At 55.3% G+C, this 19,360-nt stretch overlaps 1 protein-coding gene across 2 annotated transcripts in view; it reads left to right on the top strand.

The window, feature by feature from the left end:
• VIPR1 (vasoactive intestinal peptide receptor 1) overlaps positions 1-18,784 on the top strand; it is a 33,074-nt gene extending 14,290 nt beyond the window's left edge. Inside the window, exons 3-13 of one of the 2 annotated variants that reach the window (XM_004277869.2) lie at positions 1,164-1,271; positions 7,237-7,343; positions 8,719-8,822; positions 9,249-9,381; positions 11,946-12,099; positions 12,633-12,693; positions 12,896-12,962; positions 13,336-13,427; positions 16,298-16,427; positions 16,659-16,700; positions 17,358-18,784. In XM_004277869.2, coding sequence (XP_004277917.1) covers positions 1,164-1,271; positions 7,237-7,343; positions 8,719-8,822; positions 9,249-9,381; positions 11,946-12,099; positions 12,633-12,693; positions 12,896-12,962; positions 13,336-13,427; positions 16,298-16,427; positions 16,659-16,700; positions 17,358-17,549 — 1,190 coding nt within the window. In that variant the 3' untranslated portion in view covers positions 17,550-18,784. Of the gene's footprint in view, positions 1-1,163; positions 1,272-7,236; positions 7,344-8,718; positions 8,823-9,248; positions 9,382-11,945; positions 12,100-12,632; positions 12,694-12,895; positions 12,963-13,335; positions 13,428-16,297; positions 16,428-16,658; positions 16,701-17,357 lie in introns of those variants that run through there. The other variant, XM_033402011.2, reaches the window with a different exon arrangement.
• The last annotated feature ends 576 nt before the right edge of the window (positions 18,785-19,360 follow it).

Genomic DNA, 19,360 nt, shown 5'->3' on the forward strand with positions numbered 1-19,360 from the left:
CTATTAAAGTGGACCCCTAGAGACCCCTAGGGGGTCTGTGCATCCGTCACCAGCCAGGCCTTCAAGGCTAATAGGTACACAGCGGAGAGCTCAGCCTGCGATGCAGGGCTTTCTCCAAACTCACTCCCTAATCACCACCCCTGTCACAATTCACAGTGTGCCTGGGTGGGGGGCATCTGTGTTGTATGTGAGTTTTATGAAGACTCTTCAAGAACTAGCTAAACCCAATATACCCATCACCCGATCACACCCAACAGCTCCTTTTTACAAGAAATATTTTCTAATGCCTCCCTTACTATTATAAAATGAAATTTAGGACACACAGTTTTTTTTTTAATGATGTTCTAGTTATAACGTAAAACAAAAATAAAGACACATATAATAAAATACTGTGTGTGCTGGAATACTGTGTGTACATTCCAGCACAATCACACCGAAAGATAAGAAGACATAGTCTAAAGGTTGGACCTATAAATATAAATTCTGGGAATGTGAGAGCTTTAAACATAGATTGATATATATGCCGGTTGCATCACCGAGCCAGGTTCACGGCAGCATTGTCGTAGGTGATTTTCCAAAACATTGAACGGCTCTTAGTGAGAACAACTCTTAGAGCACAACGAAGCCCAGTCTTCTCTTCCTTTACTTGGCGGTTGCATTCCTGGAAAACTCGTATTGTCAGACCCGTACAATAAGTACCTTGTGTTTATATGTAAAATGGAGTGAGAGTCTAGCCTCTGGTCATTACAAAAGGTTTTCATCTATGCAAACGCCCAGCAACTCATTTGAAAGTCCCAAACACTACACAATTCATCGCTGTGCACGACCATGCAAGATACCTGCCTGGCGTCCCTGTCGCCTGCCCATTGAATGCCGGGGAAGGCCCCCCTAGTCTCTGCAACAAACAAAACCCCACCACTGTTTGAAACACACAGGGGGGCGCTCTGTCTCTCACCAAGGACCATGGGGCTGTACTTATGCCTCCTTCTCCCCCTTCCCTGTACAGCCTGGGCAGGGCTGTGCCTCCCCTCTCAGACTGGAGGCTCCTCAAGGTGGGAGCCTGGAGGAGGAGGAAAAGAGTGGGTGCCTGTGGGCTCAGGCCCGAAGGCTGGAGGCACCTGGTGGCCACGCTGACCCATGTGTCCTCTGCCTTCACCCCACAGGCTGCAGCAAGATGTGGGACAACCTCACCTGCTGGCCAGCCACCCCTCGGGGCCAGGTGGTCGTCTTGGCCTGCCCTCTCATCTTTAAACTCTTCTCCCCCATTCAAGGTAAGAACCCTGGGTTGAAGGGCAGGAGTTTGGTGGCAGGAGTAGAGCCGGCTGGAGTAGGGACTCACCTCTCAAGGAAGTGAGAAGGCAAAGGAGGTGCTCAAAGAGGCTGGAGGAATCAGGGGTGGCTTCCTGGAACAGGTTGCACTGACATTAGTTCTCTGAAGGACTCATGGGATTTGATTAGCTCTTCACAGAAAGATAAGCATGTGGGAAGGTCTCACTAAATATTTGCTCAGCAATTGATAACTGATTGACTGATAGTTATGGCTGCCATGTTCCCATTGTTTTGGGCTGGCCACGAATGAGTCTTTCACTTCTCGGAGGCAATGACCTTTCTGACTTTACGAAACTGACCTTTCTTACACACCTTGTCAAGTTCTGCTTAAGTGAATGTTCACATATAAGGCAGAAAGGAAAAGCAGGAACCTCTTTAGGAAGTGGGCTGTCTTGCTACCAGTAATTAAAGATGACACAGTAAGTCATCCTTTCATTCAGTGAATGTTCATTAAACACCTACTGTGTTGACTGGCACTGAGCTAGACAAGCACAGTGAGGGGCAGAGGGATAAAATGCTCCGTCCTCGGTGAGCTCACATTCTAGTTGGAGAGGCGTGTAGCAAGCAAACAAATGCATGTATTATAAATGATAAGCGGTGCTGGGAGAGAGAAGAGAGGGAAACCACCTAAGGTGGGCGTCATGGCGGCCTCTCCGAGGAGGTGATACTGCAGCTGCGGTCTGAAGACCTGGGCTGGGAAAGAGCCGCAAAGGTCCTGGCGGGGGGAATCACTCAGAGGATCAACAGCCCATGGGATGAGCCCTGAGGAAACTCGGTGGAGGCCAGTGTGGCTAGAGCAGTGAGCCCAGGGGAGGGAGGAGAGGAAAGAGATAGGCGGGCAGAGGCCAGACCACGCAGGCCTTGAGGACTGACAGGACTTGGGCTTTTCCTAAGTTCACTGAGAAGCCACTGCAGGGGTTAAGCAGGTGACGGAAACAGTCCAGTTCGGGTTTTTAACTGATAACTGGTTTCTGTGCAAAGACAGGATTCTAGGAGTACGAATAGGAAGACCCAACCCCAAGGCAGACGAGAGATGATGATGGTGTGGACTCGGGTGGAGAGCAGGGCAGAGGAGGGAAGCGGGAAGGTGCGGTGGAGGGGGGATAGGACTCGAGTGTGCCCCGCTCAGGTATGGGTTTGATGAGCTGGGGGAGGACAGAGGGAGGAGCAGGGCTGGGGTGGGAAGGGTTGGTGATGAATGGGACCTAGATAAGGGCTCAGAGGATGAGCAGAAAGTCTCTCACTCCAGGTGGTCTTTGCCCCTCTGGACCTGTTTCCCTATTTGTAAAGTGGGAATGGGAGATGGACCAAATGGTCTCTTTGGAGCAGGCCAGTTTCGCTTGCCAGTGCCCGGTGTTGTGACCTCAGCAGTGAGGGAGAGATCCGGATGCCCTCCCTGAGGGTCAGCCACAGGTGTGCCGTATTCCAGGCCAGCGCCCACCTAGCCCAGCCCTCTTGCAGCGGGACCCAGCACCTGGGCAGACAGGCGATGAGCTCCTCTGGCAGCTCTCGTAATGCTTCCTTCAGCTGAGCCTGGCAACCAGCCTTTCCTGGGATCCCTGGAAGCGCCTGCTAATTGCATTCCTCCTGAGGCTCTTCCTTCTGTCCCTGCTGGGATTGTAAAGGCAGATCCTTCACTTGAGAACCTGGAGTCCAGCCCACCATCTGCCTAACCCCGAGGCTGCCAGCCTCAGGGGGGCCCACACCAAGCCTTTCGGCAGATGAGAGAAAGGCAGCCCTTCCTCAGGTGGATTCACCATCTCACCTAGCGACAAGCTGAATATGAAGTACGCTTTAGCCCCCAGTGTTCATCAGCCAGATGCCCTTGTTGTGCAGTGAACAACCTGTCGAGCTATACTTGGCAGCCTTAGCCTCTGAAAATGATGGCAAGAAATAGGAGACTGGGCTAGGGGCTGAATATGTAAAGGAAAGAGGCTGTGTTTTCCTGGGCAACTAGATGAAGAAGGTGTGAGCCTCAATTCCAAAGAGGAAAGTTTGCATGTAAGGGAAGTGTGGGATAGCAGGGATGGCAACCCAAACTCCTGCGCCTCTGGGTAACAGGACTGGGGAAGGAGTGTCTTCTCTGGAAGGGTTAGAAGGGACCTGGTTCTACAGGGAAAGCTGAAGAGAGTTAAAAGACGTCATTTGGCCAGGCTGGGTAAAGAACCTGGGAAGGAGGGGTGGCCAGGCAAAGATTGCTCACCAAGGCACCAAAATGTTTGTGGAGGTCTAGTCCTTTTTTTTTCAATTTATTTATTTTTTGTTGGAGTATTGTTGCTTTACAATGTTGTTAGTTTCTGCTGTACAGCACAGTGAATCAGCTATACGTGTACACATATCCCCTCTTTTTTGGATTTCCTTCCCATTAAGGTCACCACAGAGCACTGAGTAGAGTTCCCCGTGCTATACAGTCGGTTCTCATTAGTTATCTATTTTATACATAGTAGTATATATATGTCAATCCCAGTCTCCCAACTGTGGAGGTCTAGTCCTTTTATCTGTGGTCTGCACGTCTTTCACCTGTGGTGTTTTTGCCATTAAATATTTGAAGAGACTTTTTTTAAGAGTAAAAAGTAGGAGGGCTATTTTGATAAGAAGACACCACAGTCTATATTACCTGTGTCTATGGGGTCTGTGGGACACCTCCTCCCCGCAGCATCACATGAAACCGTAGATAAGGAGGTCTTGTCAACCTAAGACGTCTGCCCTGGTTGGCTGGGGTGGGCCGCCATTGACAGCATTTCAGCAAGAGAGTGCCACGATCAGGTCTAGATTTTAGAACAACCCTCCAGGATTCAGGGTGCGGAGTGGGTTGGAGGGGCAGGAAAACAGGGAGAACCATCAGGAGGCTCCTACCTAATCCAGGGGAGATGAGACGGTCAGTGCTGGTGTCGAGGAAAGGGAAGCTGGGGCAGGACTGGTGACTGATGGGGGAGGAGAGAGGTGAGTGGGGAGAAAATGACCCCCGATTTCTAGCTCCAGTCACCAAGTAGGGCTTTTCACGTGGAGAACTGAGGGAGGAAAGGGGGCAGGGCAGCCGTGACTTGTTTTTTGAGACATGACAAACGGGAGGAGACTGGGAGGATGTGGAGTGGCCCTCCCAGCACAGGGTTAAAGTCCCTCGCCCTTTCTCGTACCCTCCGTAGCCCCCTCTACACACACAGGGTCTGTCGGTTCCCCAGCCCAGACTGGGGAAGACACTGTTGACTGATCCTCAGGGTCCCATGGTGACTTCTACTGAGATCATCTCAAGAGCAGTTCCCTTGGAGTCCTGGACTTCAGTCCCAGGCTCTTCAAAGAGGCCACCCAGCCCTGAAGATGCCCCACTATCCCCTGCCCTCCCTTGCTCTCTGGGCAATCGGGGCTCCAAGGGACAAAGTCCCCCTTCAGCTGCTGCTGGGAGCCCAAAAAGATGTGGAGTCAGGCTGACCTCGGTCTGCATCCCAGGCCTGCTGCTTCTTTGCTGTGTGACCATGTGCAAGTCACCCAACCTCTCTCACTCTTGGCGTCCCCCCTTTTAATGGGACTATTGGTAACTCCTGATCACGAGCCTTAACACATTAACGTTTGCTCCCCACTGCTCCCACAGAAGGCATGTGATGCTGCTGTGTAGACATTGTTGGGTCACCCAGGCTCGCTAGCTTCATTCATGATAATCCCAGGTGTCCACTATGTCATGGGCCTGGCCTCCTCGAGCCCTGGACCCTCCGGCCAGTGGGGAGCCCAAAGCCCGAGCTTTAGTGTCCCTGCTTTAAGGCTGGCTGGTTTGGCCTTGTCCCCTTTTTCCTACTTGCCCCAGTCTGGCAGGGTCAGTCCCCCAAGAATCAGCTCCTGGGAAGGGGCATGGCCTCCGGGCCCCCAGTGAGCTCCTGAGATCTGGGGCTGATGGGGGCCTGCAGTTTGATGAGTGGCTGCTTGAAGCCTCCAGGCCGGCCCACCCTCTGCTGCAACGGGAGAAAGCTGAGGGGGTGAGGAGGGGCGGTGTGCAGAGGGGCAGTGTGAAGAGTTTTCTCATGCCCTGGGAGCCTCCTGTGGCAGTGCGGTTGGGAGGTCTGTGCAGAAATGGGCCACCAGGGCAAGAAACGGGCCCAACCTAGGGTCCCTTCCTCAGCAAAGTCCTTCCTGCCACCCCTGGGACCTCACAGTGGAAAGAGACCCAACGGGCTGCTCCTTCCTGGTTATCCCCCTACCCCTAGTTGTCCCTCAGTTCCTCGTCCATAAAGTAGGGTGACAAGAACCTCTTTCAAATGGTGGCCAGGAGGATTTACAGAAATAGGGAATAGGGAATCACCTGGGATGTTCTGAGCACACGGCAAGGTTTGGAAATTTTAAACATATGCACAGTGACCCTCCCTGAGCTCGGGATGGCTTGACGCCTCCTACAGCTCTGCACCTGGACACCCGAAACAAGTCCTCAGTCACCTCAGTGCAGTGAGGGCCAAGGTTACCTGGGAAGACTATGGGACCACACCTGCTCTACCCTGTCCTATGCATGTGGCCTTGAGCAAGTGACCAGCCTCTTGGAGGCTTACTTCTCAACTGTGAAATGGGATTACTTTCCCACTGGGTGGTTGAGGGGCTTCAAAAAGATAATATGCCTGAAGTGCTCTGTACCGTGTACCTGGGAAAAGTTCTCAAAACGTGCATCGTGGTGATGGTGACGGTCATGGTCATGGTGATGCTGGTGCTGATGGAGGTGCTGATGGTGGTGGTGCAGGTGAGAAAGGCGCTAGACGGCAAGGATGTCAGGACCCATCTTCTCTCTCAGCTCTTCTTCATCGCCTCGCCTTATCTCTTTCCCTGCTTTTCTCTCCCCTCCCCCTTCTTCCTCATCCTCTTACCCCCTTCTCCTCCTACCTGTTCTGTCTCCCCTCATCCTCCCTCCCTCCCTCTCCTTTCCTTCTTCCTCCTTCCCCTCCCCCTTCCTCCTTCTCCTTTCCTCTCCCACAACAAGCCTGGCAGGAAGGCTGTGTCCTGGACTCAGTGCCTCTGTAATGAGTCCTGGGATGGGGGCAGAGAGCTCTTCTCTGGCTCACCCATTTTCTATTCAGCCTCTCCCCTCCCTGGCGAGTGGGGAGCCTTGGGGTCACCCCTCACCTCACATGGCCGCTCAGTGGTCCTGCCCCTTTGCTGCAGCCCTGGTCCTCCGGGGACAGCGGACAGTGCCACTGTCCTGGAACCCCAGCCTTAGTGGTTCAGCCCCGAGATTCTGCAATGGTGTGCCGCTCAATTATTCTCATACTTGCCTTTGCCTGGGCGTGTGCCCCTTCTCCGTGTGTGAGGACTTCACACCTGTGCCCTTATCAGAGGTCCTCCGACGCCCACCCACCTCCTGCCTCACCTTTGGTCCCTCTCCAGCAGCACATCTGAACCCCCAGCCCCCAGGCGTGGGAGGAAACCCAGGCCCGTAGGCCCAGGCAGGCTGACCCAGGAGGGCTGGGCAGGCCTGGGCCCCTTGCCGCAGCCAGAAGGCTGCTGTCTGTACCTACAGGACAGACAAGGGAAGCATCTGCCACACCAGCATCCGTGGCCCTGTGACGGGGGTCAGCATTCAGCTCATGACAAGGGTCAGGGATCGTTCCACGCCAAGGATCCAGGCTGCTCGTGACAAGGATCAGAGTTTAAATGGCGCCTGGGGTCAGGTTCAGACACGACAAGGGGCAGGAATGTCTGCTTTGGCTGTCATCTGTGTTGGTGCGTTCCCTGGCCACCCTGGAGGTGCTTCTCGCTGCCCCAGGCTGCCCCGTGGTGCCCTGGGTGTCCAGGTCAGAACAGCTGGAGCCTGATGCCGCAGGGGGCGGTGAGAGTAGGGCTGAGCAGAGAGACAGCCAGGCCCCATGCCTGCTCCTCCGACCTGCCCGCTCCCTGCCTCAACCTCTCTCCTCTCTGCCCCTGCCCTCCACCCAGGCCGCAACGTGAGCCGCAGCTGCACCGACGAGGGCTGGACGCCCCTGGAGCCTGGTCCCTACCCCGTTGCCTGTGGCTTGGATGACAACGCATCGAGTTTGGATGAGGTGGGCCTCAGTGCGCCACACACACACACGCTAGAGTACCTGGGCCTGCTAGCTCCTTCCACTCTCTCCCACCAAGGGGCACGGTTGCCTTCCATGTCGGAGCCAGGACTCCCAGGGTCTGCCCTCCTCCCTCTCCAGGCCCACATTCCCAGGGGCGCATCCCCTGGGTCCCCTGACAGGGTCCAGGAGGGGGCTTCCAGGAGGATGACTCACAGCATCAGAGCAGAAGCAGCACCCCCAGGCCAGGCCACTCCACTCCCTTGTGGGAGCCTTGATCCAGCCCTGGCAGGGCAGACAGAGCCCATCTCACCTGTCACATGCAGAAGAGAAACTGAGGTGCGGATCCTGGAATGAACCAGCCTCAGATACCCAGGAGCCAATCAGGGGCAGGGACAGGGACAGGACCATTGTCCTCAGCCCCAGGATGGGGATCTGCCCTGGAGCAGGTGGAGCACAGGTGGTCTCTGTAAGGATGTGGGGCCAGGAGCCAGGGAAGGATATTGACGGGGAGGCTGGTGTATAACTGAAGTCCCGAGCTAGGAGCCCCTCGCTGCTTTGGTGGGTGAATGTAGTCTGTCTGTGATGACCTCTGTCCCACCCCCAAAGCCCTTCACAGACAAGGCTTTCACTCCTCCCAAGAGGGCAGCAATTTCCTCAGAGGCCTTAAAAGCCCACCAGATCCTCGGGCAGGATCCTTCTTGACCACTGGCCTCTGTTCCAGCAGGGTGTGGAAGGTGGGGAGGAAGGAGGGGCGGCCCAGTGACCATGGCTCTGCGCGTGTGTCCATGGGGAGGGGCCAGCAGGAAGCCCTTGGTGTCCAGCTTTGTCCCTTCTCCCCATAAGGCCAGATTGCCCTCCTCCTGCTAAATCCAGCCTCTGAGAGTCCCAAATGGGAAATTACCCTCCCCCTAGCGTCTTCTTTACCATTGTCCATTCCTCGCCACTTGGTGAGAGGGCCTCATGTGGGGGGTCTGAAGGGCAAGCAGTCTTGTGCTTGAGGATGCCAAGCCCAGAGCTGGCCCAGAAGGGCTGTTGGACTCGTGAGTGAAGAATGAATGGATGGACCAGTGGATCGTGTGAGGTCTTCGCTCCTTCCCCCACTGACATTTCCCTTGTGAAGGAGCAGAGAAAGGGCATTCAACCCCCGCCCGACCCTGGGAAGCAGTGCTGTCTCATCTGTGGAAACCAGGGAGAAAGGGGCTCTGGGAACTGGAAGGGGCCACTCAGCTACTCCTGGGAGCCCTGGGCCTCCACCTCCTCATCTGTCAAGGCAGGGATGGGAGGCAGGATGTATAGGGCACCCCGCCTCTGCCAGCACCCCCTAGGTGAGTCCCCCCACCCCCGCCCAAGATCCTCACCCACCTCCCTCTAGCAGCAGCAGACAATGTTCTACAGTTCTGTGAAGACTGGCTACACCGTCGGCTACAGCCTGTCCCTCGCCACCCTCCTTGTCGCCACTGCCATCCTGAGCCTGTTCAGGTGAGGACCAGCTCCTGCAACAGGGCTCAAAGCAGACTAGCCAGGTCACTCCTCACCCAGGCATGCTCTGCCCCCTCCACTGTCAGCTCCCAGGCATCACACAGTCCTTCCCCAGCGCCCCCGCCAGGCCAGCCTCCCCTAGAGACAGCAGGGTGCTCGAAGTGTTCACCTGTGTCGGCCTCATCCCTCACAGGATGCCCTGTACCTGGGGATAGGGCACCAGAGGGCGGGGCCTGTGCCCTGGAATGAGGCACCTGCAAGCCAGGCTGCACACATGGGTAGGATACCTGGGGACAGGGCCCCCCTTCGGGGTGGGGTCTGCATCCAGAGGCTACAAGCCCTACCCTTCCTCTGAGCACTGGACTTGTTGGTTGGGGTGGGGGTCTGAGGCCCCTTCGGCCTCCTGGATCTGGCCACCTCCCACAGGAAGCTCCACTGCACGCGGAACTACATCCACATCCATCTCTTCGTATCCTTCATCCTGAGGGCCACCGCTGTCTTCATCAAAGACTTGGCCCTCTTCGACAGCAGGGAGTTGGACCACTGCTCCAAGGGCTCGGTGAGGACCTGCCCAGGCCCACCTCCCTGGCCCACCCCTGCCATCTGTCACCTGAATCTCCTCTTCTCCCTCTCCTCCCTCCTGTCTCCCCTTTTTTCTCTCTCTCCCTTTCTCTCTCTCCCTCTCTCTTTCTCTCTCTCTCTCCAAAGGTGGCCCCCCTCCGACCCTGCCTGCCAGCTCCTTGGATCCCACTTCCCTCCCAGCAGCAGGAGATGCTGCTTGGCCATCTGGGAGTTCACACACCTACTCCTGCCAATGAAAAACACCTCTCCTGGGTGCAAAGTGGTACACTTCGTGCCAGAGCCCACAGCCCCCTTCCCGCCTCTGCTGCTAACTTCCTATGTGACCTTAGGGAAATCCCTTCGTCAGTTTCCCCGTCGTGCAAGGACATTCAAGCTTCCTTCCATCCCTCCTCTCTGCCATCTGCATACCCATGGCTCTGCTCACCGTGCCCCCCTTCCTACTCCCCCCGTTGCCTTCTGGAGCCAGTCCAAACCCACACAGCCCTCCTCTTCTTCTATTCTTCCCCTGCCCTTAGTCACTCTGGACCTTCCTAGGCAAGGGAGGTTAAGAGAGCATTTAAGGAATTCATCGCCCGTCACTAAGGGGTCCATCTCCAGGTGATTCTGTGCTCAGGGCCTCCTCCCTGAGTGCCCCCTGAGCTGAGACAGGGAGCTCAAGACCAGCCCTGGCTCCCATTCGTCCCTTGTGGTCAGTGACTTTTTGCCTCATGAGTGACCTCAGAGATAGTGCATTATTTCAGGGGTCAGAAGTACCTTCTCCCCAGAGAGTGAAATTGAAAATGAATCTCCCCAGGGCGTTCCCTGGCTGTCCAGTGGTTAGGAATCCACGTTCTCACTGCCAAGGCCCCAGGTTTGATCCCTGACCTGGGAACTGAGATCCCACAAGCCGCGAGGTGTGGCCAAAAAAAAAAAAGTGACTTTCTCCAGAGAGTGATGGTGGTATCTCAGGCATCTCGACAAGGGGGAGGGGAGCCACCCTGGCCATTCCCAGAGCGCCTCAGATGATCCAGCCTGGGAGCAGGGCTCAGACCTGTGCGGTGTGAGCCCCGGAGCCCGGGGAGCAGCCTGAAGCCGCCAGCGCACTTGTTGAGGATAATTGTGGAAATGAGCTTCCCGATTCATTAGCAGCTCTGTGAAGCTTTTCCAAGGCAAGGAGAAGCACAGCTAATAGTCCTGTTAAAGAGCTGAGTTATTCTTGCTGTAAAGCAGATGAGGGAAGGTGGGGGAAACAGACTGCCTGTAACAGGAGGGACTGAAGTGAGACCTGAGGAAGGACTTTCCAACCATCGGGAGAGGAGGGTAGGCTGCTCTCTGAGGGTGCCTCAAATCCGAGGGCACAGGAGGAAAGGGTGGGAACCTGTGTTCTGGGTACAAGGAGGAATGAAAGCAGAGGGGCTTCCTGGAAGAGGGTGGCTTTAAGCTCTGGCTTACAGGTATCTGGGCTCAATCTGAAACGGCAGATAGTTTCTGGGAGAGGACAGATGGCCCAGAAGATCTTCTAATCATGCGAGCTGGGCCGCCCAGAGCCCCTGATTTCCCTGCCCAGGGGTCTCCCTAACTCCTCCATTGTCCTCACCTGCCTGGGGAACCCCTTCTTCCTCTAGCTCCTCTGGCCCCCAGGAGGAAGGATCATCCCTCCACTCTCCTCTTTTTCCTAACTTCTACTTCACCCTCCTCTTCCCTCTTCTCCGTCCCCATCTTTCCCCCAACAATTCCATCTAAACCCCACTCCACAGTCCACAGCCCATATCCCTACACTTTCAAGGGATTCTTGCTAATGCAAGCAAGAATTCTCCCTCATACGTCTTCCAGCTACCTTCAATCGTAATAGGAATAAGATAAATGAGTAGCGGAGATGGTAAGTGGATGGGTTGGTAGCTGGATGACGGGGTAAATAGTGTGTGGATGACTAAGTGGAAGGATAGATGGATAAAGTAAGAAAAATTGGATAGATCATGGGTGGGGGTATATTGGTGGTTGGATGGATGAGCAGATTGATGGACAAGTGGATAAATGAATGGATGGATAGATGTCTAGGTGTGTGGGTTGGTAGTGGATGTCTAGTATGTGGATAGTAGATGAATGGAGAGATAGACAGGTGAGTCTGTGGATGGACTGATAGATGGAAGATGATGGATGCAGATAGATAGTTAATGGTTGGAAGCATGGATGGTAGATGGATAGATGGGTGAGTTGGCAGTGGATGTCTGGTGGGTGGATGGGTAAGTAAATGGATAAATAGGTGGGTAGGTGGATGGTTGGATGGGTAGGTGGGTGGATAGATATATAGATAGGAAGATGAATAGACGATAAATTGATGGGTGGATAATTAAAATTGCAAGCTTATTCCAAAGCATCAGATGATGTAAAATTAGGGATAATGGGAAAACCACTGAGTATATTTCTAAGGGAATAATACAAAAATAAGTAAGAGAGTAAGTTGGCTGTACTGCAATCCTGTTTGTCACCCCAGACAGAGATGTGGGCAGGCAGGGACCCCTGCTAGCTCCACTGGGCCGCCCTCTTCTCCTCCCCCTGCAGGTGGGCTGTAAGGCTGCCGTGGTGTTATTCCAGTACTGTGTCATGGCCAACTTCTTCTGGCTGCTGGTGGAGGGCCTCTACCTGCACACCCTGCTCGCCGTCTCCTTCTTCTCCGAGAGGAAGTACTTCTGGGGGTACATATTCGTCGGCTGGGGTATGGTACCAGGGAGGGCTGCCAGGCTGGGAACAAGGGGGCAAAGCCTGGGGAGCTCATTAGGGGGTGGGTACCAACCCAGCCTGCTGCCTTAGGTCTTGCTGGGCTGCAGATCCTGCCTGCAAGGCACTTGGCCGTGGGTTGATAAAAGTCCTCCCATCGTCTGACCCCTGGGCAAGGGCCTTCTGGCTGCGGCTGCACCTCGAGCTGACCCGTGGAACACACAGGTTCTCTGAGCATCCTTCCATTTCCCCTCCAGTCCTTGAAACACACAGGGCCGCTGCTAATCTATACAGTGCCTCTGCCCAAATGAGAAAACGAGTCCCCTTCAGGCAGACACAGTCCCTCAGACATAGAGCTTCACCCCCTCAATGAGGCATCTTTGCGCACTGAGCTACCTATATATGCCACCGTACGTGGCCACGTTGGAAACCCACCCTTTTCTCTCCCTGCCTCTTCCTGGCTCTTCCTCCTCGATCTCCCCCTCTTCCTGCCACACTCTCTCCTCTTTCTCTCTCCTTTGGCCCTGACAGGGGTGCCCAGCACATTCACCATGGTGTGGACCATCATCAGAATCCATTTTGAGGATTACGGGTGAGCTGTCACCCCACCCCCTCCTCCTGGCTGCTGTCACTCGGGGCAGATCCCCCGGGTGGGATGAGGGGGACCGGGGAGTAACAGACTCTGGACCAGTGGTCTCTAAAGGGTTTGGGGCAGAGCCGGGGACAACAGGAGGACTGCTGACTCTCTCTGGCCGAGGACAATCTCTCATTCTCCCCCACCGTACCCTGCCCAGATGCTGGGACACCATCATCTCCTCACTGTGGTGGATCATAAAGGCCCCCATCCTCGCCTCCATCTTGGTAAGGCCTCCTCCCACCACTTAGGGACGGGGAGACTGAGGCCCGGAGTGGGTAGACAACTGACCAAGGTCCCACAGGAAATTCGTGTCTAGGTCAGAACTGAACCCTAGGCTTCCCAATGCCTAATGCAGGACTGTCCCCAGCCCTTTCCCCACCAGTTTTTCCTCTAGAGTAGAGAAAGCAGATTGGGAGGCCCAGCCCTTAGGGATGTGAGGGAGAGTTCCTGGATGACTTTCCCAAAGTGGGAAGAGGTAGGGGAGAGGTAAGATGGATGGATAGCTGGGCCCTGGGGAAGAAGACAGGCCATCAGCCCAGGGGGCTGGACACCCTGCCTCCCCTCTCTGACCACCCGACCTTGGCCCCCACCCACCAGGTGAACTTCATCCTCTTTATTCGCATCATCAGAATCCTGGTTCACAAACTGCGGGCCCCAGATGTCGGGAAGAGTGACAGCAGCCCATACTCGTGAGTATGGGCCCAGGGCCCCGGCTCTCCCGGTATCCCCAGCCCCAGTCCACAAATCATCCCACGTCCCCTGGAAGCCCCCCTCCAGAATCATCAAAAACCCACCTTGCTCTTGCCCACCTCTGCCCCCATGGCCTGGCTCAGTGCACGAGTGTCCCCTGCCCAGTCCCACCCTCACCAGGCCCGTGAGTCCCAGGCCTGCTTCTCCTGCATGACTTACCTAGCAGGTGATCGGCCCCGCTGTGTATCTACTGTCAAGCCAGGGAGCTCGAGAACACAGTAGATAACCTGTGTCCTGTTCACACCGTGTGCCCAGTCCCTGGCATGGGCCTGGCACAGAAAAGGGGCACAGTAGATGCATGCCCCAGGGGAGCCCCCAGTCTACCAAGGAAATGGCCATATTCGGGACTCAGTCCTCCCTGAGAGTAGTAACGGCATCCACAGGTTACATGCCAGGTGTGTGCAATGGGGTTTCCAAGCATCATCTCATTTCGTCTGTACAGTCTCCTCCAGACTGTCCCCATTTCACAGATGAGGAAACTGACACATACTCCCTCCTCCTCTAGAGTTTGGGAGCACATCGTCTTGGCAGGGGGAGGGCACGGTGTCTGTGGGACAGGGGTCATATCCTTGCTTGGAAAGGTGTGAGGGCTCTTCCTGTGCTTGGGGGGCCTGGAGAACAGGCAGGCTTTCATGAGGACAACAAGGCTGGAAGACAGAGCTACAGAAACATGAATGGGGTGGCTGTGGGAGGGTGAGTCGGTCTGTGTGCCCACAGATGGGAACAGGAGATTATCAGCACTGCACAGACAAGACAAACCTGGGGTGTCCTACAGCGGCCTTCCAGTCCTGTGATCCAGAATGTTCTCCTGGGCCTGGCTTCTCTCTGGGGAATCTGTGCTGTGGTTCTGAGATTCCTGGCTAGAATGTCACGAGCTGCTGGATTTAGGATTCTATTCTGGAATCCTGTGATTCTCTCTGATGAGACTAAGACTCCCGTTCCTGGTGTGACAGCACTTCCTCCCTCGGGGTGTGGAGGTGGAGCTTCCCTTCCAGTTTGAGAAAGGAAGGCCCTGTAGGGGTCTGCAGTCTGCCAGGGGGTAGCACATCAGGCCTGTGCCCCCTCCTCCTCTACTTTCCCTGTGGGGCCTTGTTTTACCCAACATACAACTGCTCGAAAGGGCTTGAATCTGAGGCAAAGAGAACCGGTCATCACCAGGTCCACGTGGGTGAGGTGGAAACTGAACAGCTGTTGGCAGGCAGAAGGGGTGGGGGGAGTAGGAGATGGAGCTCCCCGCGGAGGGACTGTCAGCTCCCACTCTCCACCTCCCCACAAGCCTCCAATTTAAAGAAAGCCTCCATCTGTCAGCCTCAGGCGCGTGGGATAGGTTTGCAGTCAAGGAGCGGTGGGCAGTGCTCGGGACACTGGCGTGTCTGGGGACCAGGTCCAGGAAGGAGTGGAGGGGCAAGGCCAGCTCCTCTGCCCCCAGTTTGCTGTGGGTCCTCGGGCCCAGGGCTAGGCCTACCTGGACTGACTGCCAAGGCAGGAGACACAGAGGCAGAGACACACTCACCCCTCAGACCTCTCCCAGCCAGGGAACTGTGGGTTCACACTGCCTGGACCAGCTATGAGGTCAAGTGGCTGGGAGGCCTGAAACAGGATAAGCTCTGCTCCATGGGAAAGGGGCAAGTCATTTAGAGTGACTGTGGACCCTGCTGAGCTCACATGGCCAGTGAAGGAGGAGCTGGTCCTCCAGAGAATTCTGGGGGTGCGTGTATTGGTGTGGGGAGTGGGGGTGGGGCAGAAAGGGGTGTAATCCCAGAAAAGTTGGCAACTCCTGGGGAAGTAGATACAGCAGAGAAGCCAAAGACAGGGCTTTACTAGTTGACCCTGAGTCATCCTTGGTGACCAGGCACAAACTTGAGCACCCATCCTCCTCCCAAGTGGCCTTGGGCATCTGTGGTCAGCAACCCAATTACAAAAACTTCCTTCCCAAATGCCCTCATTTCCAGTAGAGTATTGGTCTCTCATAAATGCACTGTATTTCATAGTACCCAAAGCGCTTCTGAGTTTACAGTGGGCCCCACTTCTATTCCTTGACCATGTTGAGCATACACTCGCCCCATTGTACAGATTGGAGAAACTGAGACCAGGGGAAGGGAAACCAGGATCTCCTGTTGCTCAAGAAACTATCCCCATTAGCGGCCATAGAGCCTGAAATACCACTATTACACGTAATCCTTGGGATTGAGCCCTGGCCCTCCTTTATACTCTCTCCTCCAGAAAGTGAAAAGAGAGGGGTTTCTCTCTCCTTGCAAGCTACGTTTGCTAGGATTCTTTATCCACTTACTTGTAGTTAAATTTGACCAGCGGGAGGCTCTGGAAGGGTATGAGATAGGACAAAGGGGAGGGAAGCTACAGACTTTCTTTCATGGCTCCAGCATTGACTCTGGCATGGTCTCTGGCATTGACTATACCTCTTTGTGGCTCAAGCTCATTCAAGAAGCCCTTCTCAACATGTTTCCATCTCATTCAAGGGACTCCTCCCATGTTGATTTTAGCACTTACTTAGTAAGGCCTCTACCATAGGATCCCAACCCTTTCCATGTAGCCCTGTCCTTGGGTTCTGGTAAAGCCACCTCTTCCCTTTGTCCCTCCTTCACTGGAGCTGGAAGTCCAAGGGAGGAGGCCCAGGGGGCATGAGGTCATAGGCACTGCAGATATGGAACAGAAACAGTTGTGGACATAGGACTGATGGGAACCAACAGTCTATCCTCACACATCCTGGTCGTTGTCCCTGTCTTCTGTGCCCCATGTGCGTACATGTGTGGACACCCATACCCACTGCCTGCCCCTCCCCTGCCCCCAGGAGGCTGGCCAAGTCCACCCTTCTGCTGATCCCCCTGTTTGGAGTGCACTACATCATGTTTGCCTTCTTCCCCGACAACTTTAAGGCTGAAGTGAAAATGGTCTTTGAGCTCGTCGTGGGGTCTTTCCAGGTATGAACTATGGACTTAAGGCTGCGTTCTTCTCTGGGCTTTAAGGGAGGAAATTCACCTGGGGCCTTGGCCTCTTGCCGCTAGATTCCAATCTTTTCATTGCAATAAGTATTTATTAAGCACCAACTGTATGTTTGGCCCTTTGTTTCACCAGGGGAACACAGGGGTGGGGCAGGGTTTGGGGCTCCCAGGGTCTGTCTACCTCACCTCTCCCGCTCCCTTCCTCCCCAGGGTTTTGTGGTGGCCGTCCTCTACTGCTTCCTCAATGGCGAGGTAAGCCCCTCTCAGACCTTGGGGGTCAAGGAACAGAACTCTGGTAGCCCCAAGGTCCAAAACCCCTGACGGGATATGTGCAGAGCAAAGAAGGGTCAAACCTTGCTACTCCAAGTGTGGTCCTCAGACTAGTAAATCAGTGACGGCACCTAGGACCTTGTTTAAAATGCTGATTTCTGGGCCCACCCCAAGCCTGCTGACTCTGAATCTGCTTTTAAGAAAACCTCAGGGGATTCATGTGCACATCAGAGGTTTAGAAGTGCTGTGTTAGGTGGCTGTGTGCGGAGTGAGTGGGGATGGGTGAAGTGAAGCCTGAGTCACTGTGGAGCCCTGGTTCCAAAGCACGGAAGTCTATTGGGATGAGCTCAAGGTGAGCTGGAGGGCAGGGATCAGGAGATTGGGCCGCATACCTCTCCCTCCCTGGACTGAATTCTCTGATCCTCTCTGGCTCCCACCTCCCCCAACTCCAATCCCTTGATTTGACCTGGCCCCTAGGCGGTCCCATCTCTGCACTGCCCAAGGTAGCATCTGACCTTTCAAGTTAGATTCCCCAAGAGGCTATGACTGTCTGGCTCACGCACCCTAGACAGAGTGCAGCCCGATCAGCAGTGCAGGAGGCTTCATAGGGGCGCGCCTGACCACCCTCCTTTCTCCCAGGTGCAGGCAGAGCTGCGGCGGAAGTGGCGGCGCTGGCATCTGCAGGGCGTCTTGGGTTGGAAACCCAAATACCAGCACCCGTCAGCAGGCAGCAGCGGGGCCACGTGCAGCACTCAGGTCTCCATGCTGACCCGCGTCAGCCCCGGCGCGCGCCGCTCCTCCAGCTTCCAGGCCGAAGTCTCCCTGGTCTGACCGCCAGGTGCCCAGGCGGGTGGGCGGCCCCTCCCGTCGGTACCGCCCCCCACCCTGCGCGGCAGCGGGGGCAAAGGCCTGCCAGGCGAGGTCAGCCCCAGCCCTGAGCTCGGAGGCTGCCCGGGCACCCCCAGCTCACTGTCCGGAAGCCCCTGGAGAACGCTGCCCTTGCGCCTGCCTGGGGAGACGATGGGGGAGAGCTGGGAGCTCCTACCTAGAAGATGAGGGGTGGAGCTCAGTCTTCAGACTCCGCCCCCAAAGGCCCCCTCCGCCCATTAAGGGCAAGAAATCTGCATACTCTCACCTGATTCCACGGCCTGGTAGATCTCGCTACCCATCCGAGGAGGGCCACCGCCTATCCCCTGACAATGCATGTGGGAACGTGGTGTGATCTGAGGGGACAAAGGTCTTGCCCCAAAAGGTCACCTGCCACCGCCACCTCGACAGTGCCTGAAGTTCCACCATTGCTGTCAGTTTCCTTTGGGTTAAGCATCACCATTCAGGCATCTCTCCAAAGACGCGGTCCCCTCCCTCAGTGCCTCCTCATAGCTGCCAGCTCTTCAAGGTGAATGAGTTTTTCTGCCTCCGGCAGATGCGGTTGTAAACGAGGGGTTTTGGTTTGGGGAGGGCAGCTATCTTCATAGTCCCCGCTAAAGTGGAGTCATCCCGGGATGGCTGGAACAATTCCAGGAGCTTGCCACCAGCCCTACCAATCCTTATGGGCTGTGGGAGCTGCCCCTGGCTGCCTACCTATGTGCCAACTATTAGGACCGGGCTCAGAGATGTACACTCTTGGGCCCCTTAATCCTCAGAGCAACCCAGCAAGGCGGGCACTACTGTCCCTATTTCACACTGAGCCTCACAGAGAGCAGGTACCTCATCTTGTCACACAGACAGCATTTGAACTCAGATCTTGCTGATGGGAAAGTGAAAGCACAGACTCTTAACTGCTGCCTTTTATATATTGTAGCAAGCTGGATCCTCTTGCTTATTTGTATCACCACTGATATTGTTATTACCACCATCCCGCAAACCCCATTCCCACCCCACCCTCCCTGGAGTGTGGCTGAGGAGTCCCCCAGCCCATGTATCATCTGGACAAGAGCCTGGTGGCTGTCATGTCCTGTGTCCGCCCTGCACCCCTGTGGCCACACGGCTTCCTACTCACGCCCCAGCCAGAAGATCCCCTTGGGACTGCAAACAGGCTTGTGCAACAATAAACACTGGGTTGGATTCGCTTGGTTTTCCTGGTGGTTGGTGTTCCCATGTGGGCTAAAATGGAGACCAGCTTCCAACTTGCGGCCATGCCCCCCACCCCCCTTCGAAGGAGGGCTGGTCCAAGACATCACTGAAGCCAGATGCCACCACCCCTCTGGCTTCCATGTGAGGAACACACAGTTCTAAGGGCTTTCAACTCACATCTTGTTGCGTGGTACCCTCTCTCCTCTGAGTGTGGTGAAGTTATACCCCGTCCTCGTAGTGTCCTTCCACCCCCTGAATCCAACCAAGAAGAGATAGTTCTATTCTTGGATCTATACAGAACAGCTGACAGAGCTGCCCTCGGTCCCAAAAGTGGTTACATGGGGGTACCTGCACCCAAGGAGCACATGGGGTGTGAGATGACCATGTTGCCAAGAAGTGGCAGATAGAGGACAGAGCAGATGTCACCAAAACAGAGACAATACAGCGAATAGAAAGGTTTAGACACAGAGGCTGCAGGGCGAAGAAGATGACGCTGGTCAGCAAGGAATGGATTCAAAGCCACTGCTCCAGCTGACCTCCCTGGCTTCCACTTCCTGCAAACGTCCTGC

Source organism: Orcinus orca, chromosome 10, assembly GCF_937001465.1.
Source record: "Orcinus orca chromosome 10, mOrcOrc1.1, whole genome shotgun sequence".
In the NCBI taxonomy this organism is placed as follows: Eukaryota; Metazoa; Chordata; class Mammalia; order Artiodactyla; family Delphinidae; genus Orcinus; species Orcinus orca.